Consider the following 11646-nt stretch of genomic DNA (forward strand, 5'->3'; position numbering starts at 1 on the left):
TTAGAAGCCTCTAAAATATTACACTATGACCCAACACGCGTCTTCTTGGATGACCGGAGTTTTGCAGAGTATTAACTGTAGGTCTTAATCAATTGCAAGCCCAATAAGTCCAAAAATAAAGCTGAAATAGATAAAAAAAAAGAAAACCAAGCTTTTGATTGGACAAGAATTGTGTAGGATCATTATCATCGTCATCTCCTTCTTCTTTTCCCTTTTGTTTTAGCCAATCATCACTAGCTAGCCTAAGATATTTTTATCTAGAATGAAGACGAGAAAGAAAAGCCAAATTATTGATCATGGTGGCCAGACGCATGAAGAGTCGTTCGCATGCAACAAGATGCCTTGTACAGAAATAAATCAAGATGCGACTGATAGCAACCCAGGCCGAAATTGGGTGCGCAATGCTAGTTTGGGTCCGTTATATTGTGGCCCACCAGGCGAGCCGTCTCTGCCGAAGCGCACGACACGTTTTCTGGAGAGCATCATGCGATTCACACAACAATAGCCGTCAATGCTCGAACAAATCAGCTACCGCTCATCACGCTCGGCAAGACGTGTGATGCGAGTTAAGAGCACACGTAAAGTTTCAGGATTCTTCTGCTAAGCCAAACCTCCGTGTAAACCCCAGCTCACTGCCCGCACCCTCCCCAGTGGTAAATGGGCACTTGGTTGCACCATTCCCGAAGTCTTTCCCCAGGTCGTTTTGCGGCATCGAAGCGTGATGAACGGCCCAAACTGCAGAATCCAGCAAACAATTAAACAAGAGTCCGTCAAAACAGGCCGCTCATCACTCTTTGGAAAACGTGCGATGCCCGTCGGGATGCCGTCCGTCAGGCTCCAAACCTCCTTCCAAGCCAATAACCTCTATATAATCCCGGCTCGACACCTATTGTTTGCATCAAGCAAACACCATAATATACCACAAGACCATGGCTTCTACCACCCACCAATGCCTATGGCTTATACTTGCCTTGTTCTTCATGGGCTTTTCCCCAAGAGATGCGTCCCGCACCATCGGCGACAGTCTGATGGCCGCGAGGCACGCGCAATGGATGGTGCAGTATGGGCGTGTGTACAAAGATGCAGCAGAGAAGGAGCACCGCTTCCAGATCTTCAAAGCCAACGTCGATTACATTGAATCCACGAACCAAGCTGGGCATCGCAAATACAAGCTCAACATCAACCAATTTGCCGATCTCACCACCGAGGAGTTCAGGGCTTCTCACACTGGATTTAAGCCCAAGCCGATGCGTGCCACAGGACAGAACTTCGGATATGCGAACGTAACCGACGTGCCTCCAAGCGTGGACTGGAGGAGTAAAGGAGCAGTAACTCCCGTCAAGGATCAAGGCCAATGTGGTACGATACGATGCACGTACGATTGTAGTTCTTTCGAAGAATGAATTGATGTACGTACGTACTTAGGTGCTTCACTAACAAGTCATACTAATGAATAAAATAAAATAGGATGTTGCTGGGCATTTTCTGCCGTCGCGGCTACTGAAGGGATCGCTCAGATCAGCACTGGCAAATTGACCTCCTTATCAGAGCAACAACTTGTGGATTGCGACAAGAAGAATGGAGGATGCGATGGGGGCATAATGGATGATGCATTTAAGTTCATCATCAGCAATAAAGGCATAACGACGGAAGCTAATTATCCTTACATGGCGAAGGATGGAACCTGCGACACCAATAAAAGTTCATCCGTTGCAGCCACCATCAGCGGCTACGAAGACGTGCCTAGGAACAGCGAGTCATCGCTCTTACAAGCAGTCGCAAAACAGCCCGTTTCCGTTGCCATCGAGGGCAGTGGGAAAGACTTCCAGTTTTACTCCGGCGGCGTCTTCATGGGTAATTGCGGAACTGATCTGGACCATGCTGTCACTGTCGTGGGCTATGGGAAGGCAACTGATGGAACTAAGTATTGGCTGCTCAAGAATTCATGGGGTACCACTTGGGGCGAAAACGGATATATGAGGTTGCTCCGGGACATCGACGCCGCAGAAGGTCTCTGTGGCATTGCCATGCAACCTTCTTATCCAACCGCATGAATTGCAAAGGACGACATCTCATTAACGTACTACATGGTTACTTATAATCTTGGCCTACAATGATTTCTCCAGTTCTGTCTAAAATTGTAGCGCCAGCCTACTTTGCTTTGCATCAATGTCTGTCGTATTAGCCATCATATCTAGTGGCTGTTAGTGCATTGAAAGTTCAAATACTATGCTTGGTTTTATTTGTTTGTTGTATCCATATGCCATTTAGACATGGATGATATATCATGGACAGGGTCCACGTAAACCTTATTGCTTCAAGATATTTTGCTTCTCTTCCTATAACCTACATGCTGAGTTCGACTCCACACGATCATCCCATAATATCTCCGAATTCCTCCTCTCTGAGAAAAGATTTCCTCTCCTTGCTCCACATGAACCATACCAGAGAGAGAAAGAGAGAGATGTTGGAAATCTTTCTTCTACAACGTTATAAATCTCTTTTATGGAATTTTATTCTTTTATCTGTAATATCTAATTAATCAATGGCTTCCTGTACATACTTAATAAATAAATTAAGTTTTGATACCATCTGATTCGAGGCATGCTATGGAAGGCACTTACTGTAGAGTAGAAATAAAGATAAAAACTAAATCTATTTAGAAAACCAAGTTATTTGAGAGCCTAAGATAAGGATTTATATTGAAGTAGGTTTATGTTTAGTTAAATATCTATTATGGGATTAATTTTAGAATGAGTTTTCATATAGTATAAAATCTAAATTAGTATAAATGATTGGATCTAATCTTGAACTACCTTTTGGAGTTATGGAATCCTACACAATTTTATTTCGTTTTATTTTATTTTTTGATAAAATAGGGGTGGGGGAAGGGAACCTCCCATACTTCAATTATATCAACTCCAATTTTTTGAGGATGCATCCCTAAAAAATCAGATCCAGAATCTTTTGTTGTTAAGTAAGAGGTGATTCTGACACCTCTGCTTGCCAGCATCCTTCGAGTCGGTAAGCAGCCCCAAACTACCTTCCAAACAAACAAGGCCACTCAAGGGTGCACCCACATCCTCCATATCCATATGCCCGCAATCTGTCTTGTGGCCTCTCTACCCATTGGCACTTGCAAATCCCTAGCACACACCCTCGCCCTTCCTCTCGATGCCCACAGTCGCCTGTCTCTTCTCGCCTCACCAAGGATCAGAATTGCCAGGACCCTCTCAGCCAACTGCTCTCTGAAGGCGCCCCCGGATCACTACCTCGTTCCATCCGCCCCGACTGATCAAGACACTGACTCTGCCCCCGGCCAATCTTGTTGAGTCCACCATCGTCGGCATTCTACCCAGTGGCTGGTCAGTCACTCAATCATCTCCGAGGATGTCAATAGTCCATCCATCCACGATGGTCCATCTAATCGATGGCAGCACCACTGAAGAATAGCCTATCCAATATCCATATTGCACAATACATTTGCTCATCCAAATAGAAGTATACACAATGTTGGAGAATCCATAATCATTTATTATAAATATCATTATCTATAAGTCTAAAGTCAAGCATACCTATTAACCATACATCACAATGTTTCATCCATACCATATGTTAAGGTGATAATCATCACCAAACACATCAAAATGTAAATTAAAAATCCTAAAATATCTGATCTTGCTATTCATCCAAACAACCATCATGTAGACAAAAATATTCTAATACCAAAAACTGGATTCTGCTTGTAGACAACTCCACCATGATCGTCTGAACAAAAGCTATCCATGTACCAGAAATTAGATTTCGCATGCTCATAACTCCACCATGTATCTGAGAAAGCGAAAAGAATACACAATCAATAACCACATGTGAAAAATAATAAACTAAAATTCAAGTATAAGTTCACAATGACATTTCGCTTAATTTGGTCAAAATCTCTAAATAACCTATGTAATATAAATGAGAATACATACCAACAAGTATTTGTACCACCAGTTGAATACATGGCCCCATCATGATGGATAGATGACTTGTGCGTTTGAGTCTTTTCCTTTAGGAACTCTGTCACCAAACTTGTAAGATGTGCAATTTGCTTCTGTTCTTCCTCCCGCTCTTTCTTTTCCTCCTCATGCTCTCTCCTCTCCTGCTCCAATTGCCTCCGCAACTCCTCACGCTCCATCTTCATCTCCTCCATCCTAGCTTTAAGTTTATGCAACTCTCCAACATGGTCCTGTGACACACGACTAGGTGTGGAAGAAGATGAAGAGGGCTTCAGTCCAACCCCAAATCCAAGAATGTATCTCTTTCTTTTTTCAAGTGCCTACCTAGACATCTCCTCTGATGTTAATTGCACACCGGATTGAAAAGATTCTTCTCGCAAGCTCAACATCTTTGACTGTCAATGCAAAGGTAACTACAGAATTAAATGTATATAACCTTGCAAAAGCAGAAACTGATTTAAATGATTATTGAGATTTTAGATACCTTCATGTTTCACGGCGCAAATAGGATCAATCCACTCTTTGTTCTTCTTGGTATGAGTTTTTTTATAGAATTCTGAAAATTCAAGATTTTCAGAACCATTAAACTCCGGCTGCAAAGTGTAATTTAGATTAACATATAGCCACTACATAATAAGAAAACCAGAATAATTGTTAGATCTACTTGCATAAAAGGATTCCAAAAATATACTCGCAGCAAACTAGAATAAAAAATCTACTTGCAGCAAATTATCTATTTTACAATAGTCAAAACTATCTAATAGACTATTTCACAGGCAGTTCACTAAAAATATAGCCAGTTGTAATAACCCCAAATTTTTTTTTTATATATAAAAAGGGATAGAATAGTCCTTTAAAATTGATATAAGGGGTAAAATTGGAAGGAATCAAAAGATAATGGCATAGTTGTAGATGCATTGAAGTGGTAAGGGTAAAATTGGAAGGAATCAAAAGTTAATGGCATAACGGTAGATATGTTGAAGTGTTAGGGGCAAAATGGGAATTTAATAATATTAAACAAAGGGTGAATAGTGTTTTGATGTGATTTAATTGGAGGGTTTGAGCTGGTGAAACCGAGAGAAAGAGGGAGGGGGTTCTCAGGCGTGAAACAGAGGAAAGAAAGAAAGAAAAAGAGAAGAAGAAGAAGAAGAAAGAAGAAGAGGAAGGGGATTCAAGGAGGAAAGGGATCCCGGTTGCACTTCCAGCTGAAGGGAAAAACGTAGATCTCCTTCCCCTCTACGCAAGGACCTCGATTTCCAAAAAGAAAAAGGTAAATATCCATCCCTATCTAGTCTTTTGATGACATTAGGCTATACAAAGGGTGGATATAGTCTAGAGGGGTCGGATAAGGGTTGTAGAGGTGGTTAAAAGAAGAAGAATCGGATTTTGACAAATTTTTCCGGCACTACGGAAAAACTGTGTCGAAGTCTCAACTTCGGCAAATTATTTAGGGGGTCAAACAGCCTCCGATGATGATGCATGTTATCTCTTTGGAATCCTCTATGAGTGTAGAATGTTAGGTAAAAATTTCATCAAATTTGGAGTCCTGAAAGTGGATCAAAACCGGGATGAAGTAACCCACTGTCAGTTCGGGTTACTGTTCATCCGGGTGGAAAATAGGGGATTTCATGCTATAATAGAGTATTAAGCCTAGATCAAGCTAAAAGGGACCTTGTACTCATGCAAAGGAGTCCCTAATACACATAAATGGTGAGTTAATTAATTAAAAAGGAAAAGAAGAAAGAAAAGAAAAGATTTAGGGAACAGGGGAGTTGAATCAATTAAAGTTCCCTATGTTATAATTGGCACGTAAATTATAGCCCTTGATACAAGACTAAATGTATTGTAAATGCATGTCACAGTTGGGCAAGAAGCTAGGGAACAAGAGGAAGAAGTTCTCCACTGCCTGCTGTAGATTTTTGGAGGCGTATCAGGGCTGTGCCAGATTGACAGGTGAGTGGGAGTCATGTACTTTGCACCATGAGCATCCTTAATTCATTTTCATGAATGTCGCCAAGTGTGAATTGATTCCACTTGAGCATATTGATTGATATTGTAGTAGATTCCTCTATAATCTTGATTCTCCATGCTTGATTATTCTGTATATGCATTTGAGGGAACATTGAGAGGAATTACGAGGGGTTGATGAGTAATTAAATTGATTCCGAATTGTGAAATGATTTCTTTTGTAAATTGATTTCATTTCCTCTATTTTAAAGACTTGTGAGTCGTAGCTTGATTATACTCCTTTATGAGTAATTAAATTGGATCTGAATTGTGAAATGACTTCTTTTGTAAATTGATTTCATTTTCTCTATTTCAAAGACTTGTAGAGCCCTTCTCATGGTATATTGAGTTGCATTGTACTCCCGTGATTCCTCACTCCCAACCCTGATGTTAGTTATAATTGGGTCGTGGCCGAGTGAGTGGTAGTCTTGATTATGCTCCTTTTTAGTAGAGTATTGGGAGGGTGCATTATGGCATTTATGCATGGCTTGGCAGTATTTGCAGGACACCTATAGTCGATGGGGTTGAACATCGGCCTTTGTGCACATAGTAGCCTTCTGGGTGGGCGGAGCCCAGTCCCTTCCTAGGGGGGGACACGGCCCTAGGCGTAGGATCGGCCGGTCCTACGACTTATATTCTGCTTGCCGCCGGGCATAGTAAGACCCCGCGAGGTGCAGTATGGCTTTCCGCGGATGTAGAATTCCCGCGAGGTGCCGTTTAGTATGTAGATGTGAGATGGATTTCTGTTCTGGATACTGGCCGGCATTTATATGATCAGTGTGGTGTCTTATCCTGCATATGCATGTGACAGTAGGGAGTTGTTGCTGGTTCGCCTGGGGCGTAAAACCCACCTCCCGATAGCTGTCTAGCATTTATGTTATCGGTATGGTGTCTTATCCTGCATATGCATGTGACAGTAGGAAGTTGTTGCTGGTTCGCCTGGGGCGTAAAACCCACCTTCCGACAGCTGTCTAGTGATGATTTACATATTGGTGTGGTGTCATATTCGATGTATGCATATGGCAGTAGGGAGTTGTTGCTGGTTCGCCTGGGGCGTAAAACCCACCTCCCGATAGCTGCCTTGTTGATGATTCGGCCTATTGACACCTGATTTATATGATTCAGTACTATGACCTGTTGAACATATTCATGAGTAGCATATATGTTGACTTGATTATTCCATATATGCTTCAGATGAGTTGATATTGATTGTGGTGATATTGATGATTTACTCCATATTCTTTATGTTGAGTTCATGTTCATCTTGTTATTGATCTTGAGATTTTACCTCGAGCCATGATTATATCTTGTCTCATGTGCATAGTACTCTCTACTCCACTCACTGAGTATTTATATACTCACTCCCCAGTTTGATGTTTTTGATTGCAGGAAAGGTATTGTATAGAGAGGAGCAGGATTAGTGGTTGCCTGCTAGCTGTGCCGCTCCATAGTATAGTATAGTATAATGTAGATAGAGGTTTATACCTTTTGGTGTATTATAAACCTTCTATTGTATATAGTGCATAGTTACAGTCATAGATCCTGTTGTGGATATGGGTTTGACCATGGATGGAATGGGAACCAGATTTTTATACAGATGAGTTATATGCCTGAGATAATGTATTGATATATATTGTCCAGGTTCATTATGTGACGGATTATGTGATTGCTGCTCTGACAGGTAGTGTGTTGTATGTATTGAGATAATCCTGACAGGTCACTATAGGAAAAGTGATCATTTTGTGCATGCATCATGCCAAATTTTTCAAGATTTATTGATGATTGATAGGTAGTAGGGTTCTACACGGTGGCTGGTGGCCTTATGCCTACCCGCACCCTAGGACCGTCGCGGCGGCCCGCCGGGAACGGGGCGGGGGTCGTGACAAAGCTTGGTATCAGAGCAAAGGTTAAACAAGAGTCCTGTCAGAGCAATAGGATGAGTCAGGATTAAGTATAGGATTATACTATGGAGCATAGGATTTTTCTGTATGTTATTTTATGAGTCATTTACAACTCAGTAAAATATATCATGACTCAGTGTGTAACGACCATCCTCTCTTTTTGACTTTTTTAGAGAGATATAAAGAATACCTCCAAGGAGAGGACCTGCTCGTCCTGGAAGGAGGATGGAGCCAGATATAGCATTGGATGCGGGTTCTGCACATGTCGAGCCCCAAAGAGAAAAACCTCCTCCTGCTGATAGACGGAGGGTTGATGATCAAGGAGATGTAGGAAGTAGAGATGCATTGATGGAACAGTTACTGGCGGAGAATCAGGCTCTGAGGGAGCAAATTGCTCGGGGGAAATCTCCTGCCCCGTCAGTAGTATCCATCCCACCTCCTGTACCTGTGCCAAGAAGTTTGGCCAGGCGGGCTCTAGATGATGAGGGGATTACTGTACATGAATTTCTTAGGCTCAGAACCCCGGAGTTTAAAGGGGAAGAAGGTGAAGATCCTCAGAGATTTCTGGAGGAGACTGAAAAGATGATACGGAGACTGTCCTGTTCTGATGCAAGAGCTATAGAACTTGTAGGGCTTACAATGAAGGAAGATGCCTGGGGCTGGTACCAGAGGCACGTGGAGGACAGATTGTACAGTAGGAATCCTCCAACCTGGGAAGAGTTCAGACAAGCAGTGATGGATGAGTTCTTGTCTCCAGCTGAGAGGCAGAATCGGGCTCTTCAGTTTGAGAGGCTGAAGCAGATGCCCGGAATGAGCGTATCTGAGTACGCTCGTGAGTTCACTAGATTGGGGAAGTATGCTCCTTACATCATCCCCACTGAAGCTGCCAGGATAGAAAGATTCAGGCGAGGTTTGATTTCCCCGCTTTATAATGCAGTACTGGCAGTAGAGGTCCCCACTTTGTCTAGGCTGATAGATAAAGCAAAACAGTGGGAGACCAGAAACAAAGAGGAAAGAGCTGAAAGAGAACAGAGGAAAATGAGTATGGGAAAAGGGCAAAGCAGTAGAGATAGATCTGAGGGAGTAGATCTCTCGGAGGGCCCGACGGAGCAGTCTGTACGCTCAGCTCCACCTGCCCCACGTAAGAGGAAATGGAGGGAAAGAGGTCAATCACAAGATACTTTTCTACCATCAGTACCTCGTCCTCCAGTCACTATGGCCAGAACTGAATCTAGGTTCCAATCATGGCCAGTATGTGGCATATGTGGGAAGCAGCACCCTGGCAGATGCAGAATGGATCAGGGAGTGTGCTACAGATGTGGACAACCGGGTCATTTTGTCAGAGAATGCCCGCAGGGTGCCACCCAGCAGTTTGTGCCTTTGGCATCCTATCCTTCTGTGCAGATGGACAGGCCTAGTAGTAGGGAGCCTGTAGGCAGAGGCAGAGGTCAGACACCAGCGTCACAGCAGAGTGCTGGACCATCTCAACTGTCAGCTCCAGTAGGCAGAGGGCAAGGAAGGGTGTTCACGGTAAATCCACAGGAGGCACAGACATCGAATGCAGCTATGACAGGTAATTTACTCTTTTAAATTCGAGGACGAATTTTATATAAGGGGGGGAGGATGTAATAACCCCAAATTTTTTTTTATATATATAAAAAGGGATAGAATAGTCCTTTAAAATTGATATAAGGGGTAAAATTGGAAGGAATCAAAAGATAATGGCATAGTTGTAGATGCATTGAAGTGGTAAGGGTAAAATTGGAAGGAATCAAAAGTTAATGGCATAACGGTAGATATGTTGAAGTGTTAGGGGCAAAATGGAAATTTAATAATATTAAACAAAGGGTGAATAGTGTTTTGATGTGATTTAATTGGAGGGTTTGAGCTGGTGAAACCGAGAGAAAGAGGGAGGGGGTTCTCAGGCGTGAAACAGAGGAAAGAAAGAAAGAAAAAGAGAAGAAGAAGAAGAAGAAAGAAGAAGAGGAAGGGGATTCAAGGAGGAAAGGGATCCCGGTTGCACTTCCAGCTGAAGGGAAAAACGTAGATCTCCTTCCCCTCTACGCAAGGACCTCGATTTCCAAAAAGAAAAAGGTAAATATCCATCCCTATCTAGTCTTTTGATGACATTAGGCTATACAAAGGGTGGATATAGTCTAGAGGGGTCGGATAAGGGTTGTAGAGGTGGTTAAAAGAAGAAGAATCGGATTTTGACAAATTTTTCCGGCACTACGGAAAAACTGTGTCGAAGTCTCAACTTCGGCAAATTATTTAGGGGGTCAAACGGCCTCCGATGATGATGCATGTTATCTCTTTGGAATCCTCTGTGAGTGTAGAATGTTAGGTAAAAATTTCATCAAATTTGGAGTCCTGAAAGTGGATCAAAACCGGGATGAAGTAACCCACTGTCAGTTCGGGTTACTGTTCATCCGGGTGGAAAATAGGGGATTTCATGCTATAATAGAGTATTAAGCCTAGATCAAGCTAAAAGGGACCTTGTACTCATGCAAAGGAGTCCCTAATACACATAAATGGTGAGTTAATTAATTAAAAAGGAAAAGAAGAAAGAAAAGAAAAGATTTAGGGAACAGGGGAGTTGAATCAATTAAAGTTCCCTATGTTATAATTGGCACGTAAATTATAGCCCTTGATACAAGACTAAATGTATTGTAAATGCATGTCACAGTTGGGCAAGAAGCTAGGGAACAAGAGGAAGAAGTTCTCCACTGCCTGCTGTAGATTTTTGGAGGCGTATCAGGGCTGTGTCAGATTGACAGGTGAGTGGGAGTCATGTACTTTGCACCATGAGCATCCTTAATTCATTTTCATGAATGTCGCCAAGTGTGAATTGATTCCACTTGAGCATATTGATTGATATTGTAGTAGATTCCTCTATAATCTTGATTCTCCATGCTTGATTATTCTGTACATGCATTTGAGGGAACATTGAGAGGAATTACGAGGGGTTGATGAGTAATTAAATTGATTCCGAATTGTGAAATGATTTCTTTTGTAAATTGATTTCATTTCCTCTATTTTAAAGACTTGTGAGTCGTAGCTTGATTATACTCCTTTATGAGTAATTAAATTGGATCTGAATTGTGAAATGACTTCTTTTGTAAATTGATTTCATTTCCTCTATTTCAAAGACTTGTAGAGCCCTTCTCATGGTATATTGAGTTGCATTGTACTCCCGTGATTCCTCACTCCCAACCCTGATGTTAGTTATAATTGGGTCGTGGCCGAGTGAGTGGTAGTCTTGATTATGCTCCTTTTTAGTAGAGTATTGGGAGGGTGCATTATGGCATTTATGCATGGCTTGGCAGTATTTGCAGGACACCTATAGTCTATGGGGTTGAACATCGGCCTTTGTGCACATAGTAGCCTTCTGGGTGGGCGGAGCCCAGTCCCTTCCTAGGGGGGACACGGCCCTAGGCGTAGGATCGGCCGGTCCTACGACTTATATTCTGCTTGCCGCCGGGCATAGTAAGACCCCGCGAGGTGCAGTATGGCTTTCCGCGGATGTAGAATTCCCGCGAGGTGCCGTTTAGTATGTAGATGTGAGATGGATTTCTGTTCTGGATACTGGCCGGCATTTATATGATCAGTGTGGTGTCTTATCCTGCATATGCATGTGACAGTAGGGAGTTGTTGCTGGTTCGCCTGGGGCGTAAAACCCACCTCCCGATAGCTGTCTAGCATTTATGTTATCGGTATGGTGTCTTATCCTGCATATG

At 42.5% G+C, this 11646-nt stretch overlaps 1 protein-coding gene across 1 annotated transcript; it reads left to right on the forward strand.

The window, feature by feature from the left end:
* Positions 1-915: 915 nt before the first annotated feature.
* Positions 916-2393, forward strand: LOC120105448 (senescence-specific cysteine protease SAG39-like). Its single transcript, XM_039117929.1, has 2 exons — positions 916-1359; positions 1468-2393. The coding sequence occupies exons 1-2, from the start codon at positions 930-932 to the stop codon at positions 2052-2054; spliced, it is 1017 nt and encodes a 338-aa protein (XP_038973857.1). The 5' UTR covers positions 916-929; the 3' UTR covers positions 2055-2393.
* The last annotated feature ends 9253 nt before the right edge of the window (positions 2394-11646 follow it).

Source organism: Phoenix dactylifera, unplaced genomic scaffold (assembly GCF_009389715.1).
Source record: "Phoenix dactylifera cultivar Barhee BC4 unplaced genomic scaffold, palm_55x_up_171113_PBpolish2nd_filt_p 000285F, whole genome shotgun sequence".
Lineage (NCBI taxonomy): Eukaryota > Viridiplantae > Streptophyta > Magnoliopsida > Arecales > Arecaceae > Phoenix > Phoenix dactylifera.

Excerpts from the sequence above, each read along its gene's own strand:
- LOC120105448 (XM_039117929.1), top strand. The coding sequence starts at position 930 with ATGGCTTCTACCACCCACCAATGCCTATGGCTTATACTTGCCTTGTTC. Across the intron at positions 1,360-1,467 it reads CAAGGATCAAGGCCAATGTG|GATGTTGCTGGGCATTTTCT; the intron begins GTACGATACGAT and ends AAAATAAAATAG.